This window comes from Monoraphidium neglectum (assembly GCF_000611645.1).
Source record: "Monoraphidium neglectum strain SAG 48.87 unplaced genomic scaffold scaffold00316, whole genome shotgun sequence".
NCBI lineage: Eukaryota > Viridiplantae > Chlorophyta > Chlorophyceae > Sphaeropleales > Selenastraceae > Monoraphidium > Monoraphidium neglectum.
The window spans coordinates 17,889-24,364 of NW_014013312.1; the positions used below are offsets into that span (position 1 = coordinate 17,889).

The window sequence follows — 6,476 nt, forward strand, 5'->3', positions numbered from 1 at the left end:
CTTGGCCGCTCCCGCCCGCAGCCGGGGCGCGCTGCAGGCAGCAGCTGCCAGATGTGCCGGGTGTGCGCTCGCGGAGCCGTCGGCGCGAGCACGCGCCCTGTCCCGCCGACCCAGCTCCCCCAAACCCCGCCGCGGCCAACCGTCCTGCCCCCAACCCAGCGCCGTCGCGTTTGCACTGCGACGGGACGCGGTGCTCGAGGAATCTATCAGCACGCAGGTGTGTGCGAGCTCGGCGTGAGTTTGCGGTGCGTCTCGGCCGGACTGCTGACCCGCTGTCGTGTCTGAAGAACAGGCGGCGCTCGGACGCTGCTGCTGGAAGCGCAGGGTGACGCCCCGTCCTTTGACCTTGCCACCAACACGCGGCTGACCTTCCCCAGGCCTCCCTCTCTTCCCTCTGCAGGCTCTCCACTGGTGCAACTTTGACAGCCCCGACCAAGCTGGCGGCAGCTGCCGCAGCGGCACCTGGCTCGGCGCAGCGCTCGCGCGCCTTGCGGCGTCCAACAACCGCCCCGGCGGCGACGGCCTGCCGCCCGAGCGGTGCCTGCCCTACGATCCGCTCGCGGGGCCCGCCGGCGGCGCGCGCGCCGCGTGCGTCCCACGGGTCAGCGGGCAGGGCTGCGGCGGGCGGCGGCCGGCGTACTCAGATGGCAGCTTCGCTTTCTTTGATCTGTTGGAGCAGTGGGTGAGGAGGCGAGTATGACTCGCACTGGATTGCAAATCGCCTGCGAGCGCTCGCATTCTCAGGGAAAACCGGCGCAGCAAGTGGACGAAGTCATCACAGCCCCTGCGGCCTCGGCCCATGAGCATCATGGTTGCTGCACTCCACCACCGCTCCACACCGGACCCCCTCTCCGCCCCCTCCCTCGGAACCCCCCCAACCCACGGCGCCGCGGCGGCGTCGATGGCGTCGTGTCTCAGGAGGTGCAGCGCCACCTGCGCAACCACGGCGGCGTCATCACGCGGGTCGACCTGACCCCAGAATTCATGGCCTTCTTCAACGCCACCCCGCGCGGCGTGCTGACCAGCGCGCCGCCGGCGCGCGGGAAGGTGGAGCAGCACGCTGTAGTGATCGTGGGCTACGACAATATCGAGGGCTGGTGGCGCGTGCGCAACAGCTGGGGCGTGGACTGGGGCGATGGCGGCTACTTCAGGGTGCGCTGCGAGGGGCCCGCCTGCCGCCGGCGGCGCAGGGATGGGGTGATGCGCGGTGGGGGGCACTGCCCCTTCGCCTCCCCAGCGCCTGTCTGCCCGTCCGCCCGCCGGCCGCTGCGGCGCGGCCCCGCCCATGGCCCCAGCGCCGGGCGGTCCCCCCATCTGGCTCGAGTTGACAAGCGCCGGTTACGGGTTTTGCTTTTGATGTTGAATTCATGGCCAACGGGGCACTGCTTATCACTGAAGGTTTGGCAAACTTCAATATGCTGCTGCAGATTGGTTACACCGCCGCCTTCAGCCTCGGGATGCTGTCGCCTGGGGACACCTTCGGCCTGACCTGGACGCCCCGGCAGCAGCCGCAGGCGCCGCGGCTGGAGAGGCACGAGGTCTGGGGCGCCTGCGGCTGGTACACCGCGCGCCCCGCGGGCGAGTGGCTGGCGGACGTCGGGTACAAGTTCAAGGCGAGCCATGGCGGCGCAAACCTCCGCTGTTGACTTGATGGGAGACAGATGTGCTGTCACTGGCTGGTCGAATACCCCGCGCGCTGTGCACCAGAACTACGCACATTGAGGTGCAGAGCCGGTGCAATAACGAAGCTTGCCGCCCCGCGAGTCATGTGTCATTGTCATGAATAGCTTTCTACTCTCTTTCACATTGCCTTGACGGTCTGGCATGGCTTGTGACTATCATATCAACAGGTGGAGGACCTGTTGGGCTTCACAGCCAACTTCACACGCATGTACCCCGGCGCGGACCCGCAGACGCCCCTGAGGGGGCGGCAGGTGCTCGTCTGCGGTGTCCAGGCTGAGCCGGGTGCGCGCCGCGGCCTTGGGGGGAGAGGGCCGCCAATCACCTTGCTTGCAGCATGTTGCAGCAGCCACTTAAACGCGGTTGCAGGCAGGACGGAGCGCTGCAGCCGCCGCACCTGTCCACAGACTCTGCTTCCACGCACCGCAGGCGACGCCCGGCCGCCGGCTCGCCGGGCCCGCGCGGTCGTCGGCGCCCCGGCCGGCCCGTTTGGCACGACCCCCGAGATCGCGTCCACCAGGGGGAACCAAGTGACGACGGCGATCTATGACGGCCGGGCCGCTTATCTGAAGTACGGCCCGCCGACGTCGGTATGCGCCTGGACGGGCGGCTGGTGGAGCCCCCTCATCTCTGTGCAGTATGGGAACGCGACCAGCCAGCTGTGAGCGCGGGACGCGTGGCCCCTGGCTGCCGGAGGATTCGAGTTGGTATTAGGATTGTTACAGCCTCCAGTGTTTGCCCCCTCCTGGAGCCATGCAGGCTCGAGAGATTGCAATTGAAGCGGGGGCGAGCGTCGGGGGCCCTCTGCTGATGAGTCGCCCCGCCTGACCCACCGGGCTGGGCGTGCCGCCCCGCAGTTCACGCAGCCGTGTTTCGCGGCCGTCCGCCTTGTGGATGCCAGTCCTCTGCATACCCAAGTGCCACCTTGCACCACCCTCGATCAAGTCCCTAACGGCCAGCCGCCCGCACCTAATCCCGACAGTTATGGCATCTACCTTGTCGAGCCCCTGGTCCAGGAGTGCTTCAACCTCCAGCCGAGCGAGCGCATCACAAAGATGGTCGTGCGCTCAGGCTGGGGCATCGACTCGCTCACGTTCTGGACAAACCTGCGCGACGGCCCCACGCGCATCGGCGGCAGCGTCCGCAGCGGCGCGGGCGCGCACGAGGTTGCGCCGCCGCCGGGCGCGTCGCACGTCGCCGCGTTCACTTTTTACATAGGCAGCAAGCGGACGGCGGGGCCGGAGGACGATAAGGTCATAGGGCTGCAGGTGCACTGGGGCGTTGACGGCGACGATGACGTCAGCGTTGTCGCCGCCGGCAACAGCAGCAGTAGCAGCAGCAACAGCGGCAGCAGCGGCGGCAGCAGCAGCAGCAGCAGCAGCAGCAGCAGCAGCAGCGGCGGCAGCGGCGGCGGCGGCAACGCGTCGTGGGTGTCCTGCAGGAAGGGCCCCGGCCACAAGGTGGACGAGGTGCAGAACACACTGGGCCCCAGCCGCTGCGCCGGCCCCTGCGAGTGCGACGGCGACCGCGCGTGCTCCGAGTTCGGCTGGTGCACAGGCGCGGGCGCGCCCACGGCAGGGAGCGGCCCGCGTGGCGGCGGCGGCGGCGGCGGCGACAACAGCAGCGGCATTGCGGCGACGGCGGCCTGCAAGAAGGGGCCGGGGTACAACCTGGATGAGGCCAGGAACAAGCTGGGATCGAACCGCTGCGCCGGCCTCTGCGAGTGCAGCGGCACCCGCGTGTGCTCTGTCAGCGGGTGGTGTATAGATGCGCCCGCGGCTGCTCCTGCTCCTGCCCCCGCTCCTGTTTTTGCTCCGGCACCAGCTCCTGCCACAACCGGCGGCAGCCGAGGCGGCAACGGTGGGGGCGGCGACAGCAGCGGCGGCATTGGGCCGTCGCTAGCGGCGGTGCTGCAGGCACGATATAGCAGCGATAGAAGGACGTGGTGGACTTCTCCAGACTATGGCCGCATCCGAACTTTATAGCTTATACTGTAAGATCAAAGCTAGCTGCGCTTGAAAACGCTTGCAGCCAAAATAAACCAGCCTGCAGCCTGTGCAGGCAAGCCCCACGGCGCGCAGCGATCTCGGTCGGAGCGCAACTCCAAGCGGCGGCCCGCAGTGCGAGTCAAACATGCATCATCAATTTCGCACTGCGCGTGCATTCCTGCTGGCTTATTTTGCGAGGCGGGTGGGGTGGGTCGAACTTCAATCCAGTGCTGTTTGCCTGCATCAACATCATTCGACGCGGAAGGCGCGCCCAGGTGGCCGGGGGTATGAGAGGAAGCTTGGCTGCAGCGGGGACGATATGTTGTACCCATATCAAGCAGGCATGCACCACGGTCGCCCACAGGCGGGCCTCTTGAACGCCAGTGATGCAACCGGCCAATGTGTGCAGGAAACGCCAGGACTGATGGCTTGGCATAGGGATTACGACATCAGTGGGCCGTGAGCTCGACGGGGCGAGTCACCAGAAGGGTGGACTTGGACTGCAGCAATCCCCGGTGATTCCCAGCCCAAGCCATCCCCACGTGACCATGTGAGCAAATGGCCATTCCTGCATGACCGAAATTGTTACTACCAGCCGGCGCCTGTAATCCCCACACACACAGTCCTGGCAGGACCCAGCATATGCGCCGCCCCATAGGCAAACAGGCTCGCAATGGGGCGCGGCATAGAAGCACCTCAGAAACTACCATCGCGCCATCAACGACGCCCAAGTCGAGGAGATGGGCCGCATGCCTACGATGCAGCTGCACGCCGCCAGGGTCGAGACAGCCCTACTGTTTGCGTGCTTTTCAGCAGCGCTGCTGCGACCTTCACACGCAACTGCTTGTGCCAGGCTCACGTGTAATGGCAGCTGCAACATACGTGATCAACACCAACGTGCAGCATTGCCGGGGAAAGCCTCTTTGGTCTGTGGCATGCTCAGGCAGGGCTGTTTGTGGACTTCTGCTGCCCAGCAGCTGGCTCCACTTTCTTTGCGTGCTGGGGCGCACTTTGCACCCCAGGGAGCTCTCCTGCGCAGATGGGCTTGCCGATACTTGCTTGCAGCAATGCTGAAGGCGGGGTCCTGGAGGGTATACTGCCTTTTAGAGGGGTGGCGGCCGTGCTGGACCAGCAGAGGTCCCTTCAGAGGGGCGGGTTCGCCACATCAGCAACCGTGAGTCAGGGGCACCCGCCCTCCCATCACTCCAAAGGGAGGCCGAAGCTTCACTCATGATGTCAAATTGCCAGAATTTTGAAAGTGGTCCCTTCACGTGTCCAACTTGCGGGGTGTGGCATGTGCAATCGACTCGGGCGTGTCAAAACAAGCGAGGCCAGGCAGCTGCTGTGCTGGCGGGCCACACCAGCACTTGGCTTTCCCAACGGCGCGCCCCATCACAATCATATGATACAGCGGTGCGTGCTCTTACCCGGCTGCGGACAAGTGTCTCGCTACCCTGTTGATACGCAGGCATCCAGCACAGCGGCCTTGGTGCGTGCTCCCCTGTACGGCCGCGTGCGCCACCGCTGCAATAGGCTGGCTTCAGCCTGGGCCACGGCCGTCCGTTCTGTGTAGCGCTGGTCAAAGCAGGGGCTTGTGCCTACCCACGCTTCTGACGTCGGCGCGCCGGCCTTCTGTCTCCATCGGCGTCGTCACTGCTTGCGAGTAACGGCTGGATCCCGGGGGGCCCTGGGCAAAGCCCTGGGGCCATACACTTGGGAGCCTGCCAGGATCTAGCACCACTGTAGGTGGGAAGCTGCCCGGCAGCTGGGCGTGGGGACAAGGAGTGCGGAGGTCACAGCCTTGAATCTCTTCAATAGGCCCTGACCACGACCTCTTCCAAATGGGGATCGACCTCGCCGGCGCGGCACTCGTTGCATGAGTGCCTGGGTGCGGCCACCAGCAGCAGGCACCGCCCAACGTTAGTTTCTGACGCGCCTTCCTTGTGCGTCGCGTCGTACGCAGGGTCTAGGTGCGTACACGTCATGCGCTCTGCAGGTGCGGCGGCGGCGTGTGGGGTCCGGCGCGGCGTGCAGTGCAGTCCAGTGACAGGCCGGGACAGTCACATCACGTCATCTGGCGGTGGGGGACCCTCTCCCCCCAAAGGAGATTGTGCCGCAAGTGTGGAGGCTATATGCTTGTTGGCTTGGGGCTAGCTTGGGCCAGGCGTCGTCTGCGATCACTCACTCCGTCCGATGACACACCGCCCGTGCTGAACGGACGCCCTCCGGTACACGCACAATTGGCAGTAAATATTCTTTGTGTAATTCTTAGAAAGCGTCCGACGCGTGATTAATAGATCTCCACTTTTGAGCGATCGGGACCGCGCACCTGCATGATAGCGACGCGACTAACAGCCTGGCCCGTGGGTCATGTGCGCATTCGGGCATGACAACCCAACAATTTCAGATAAAGTTGATTGCTGAGGTCACACTCGCTTTCCAAGCGGCATGCAACGTCACCTGGCGACAAGGGCCCCATGTCGCCTCACGCGGCAGCCGCTGGCGCTGCTCACACTCCTGCTTGCTGTCACCGTGGCCCCACGCCGCGCCGACGGCCAGGGCCTCATCCGCGTGCAGCAGGGCGCCGAGCTTGGCGCCTTTGGCCCCTACACCACATTGAGGACCGAGTGGGCAGCGCAGGACCTCGCAAACAGCCGGCGCGCGCTCGCCGAGCTGCGCTCCGGCCGCACCGCACCCGCCACCGTCTCGCTGGGCGCGGCGGGGCCGGCCGGCGGCTACGACTTCCCCGCCTGGGCGCAGGCGGCGGCCGCGGCGCGGTACGACGGGCGGGATCCAAACGACACCGGC

General features: G+C 66.0%; 2 protein-coding genes across 2 annotated transcripts in view; both read left to right on the forward strand.

The window, feature by feature from the left end:
- The window catches only part of MNEG_2713 (hypothetical protein), a gene marked incomplete at both ends in the record, with an annotated part of 2,914 nt that extends 1,268 nt beyond the window's left edge, over positions 1-1,646 (forward strand). Inside the window, 4 exons of the mRNA XM_014048812.1 lie at positions 160-217; positions 401-682; positions 919-1,152; positions 1,428-1,646. Of these exons, the coding sequence (XP_013904266.1) occupies positions 160-217; positions 401-682; positions 919-1,152; positions 1,428-1,646 (793 nt within the window). The remainder of the gene's footprint in view (positions 1-159; positions 218-400; positions 683-918; positions 1,153-1,427) is intronic.
- A 1,089-nt stretch (positions 1,647-2,735) lies between these two features.
- On the forward strand, positions 2,736-3,665 carry MNEG_2714 (hypothetical protein; the record flags this gene model as incomplete). The annotated part of the gene is made up of 1 exon (XM_014048813.1): positions 2,736-3,665. One exon carries the CDS (start codon positions 2,736-2,738, stop codon positions 3,663-3,665), a length of 930 nt encoding a protein of 309 aa, XP_013904267.1.
- Between the last annotated feature and the right edge of the window lie 2,811 nt (positions 3,666-6,476).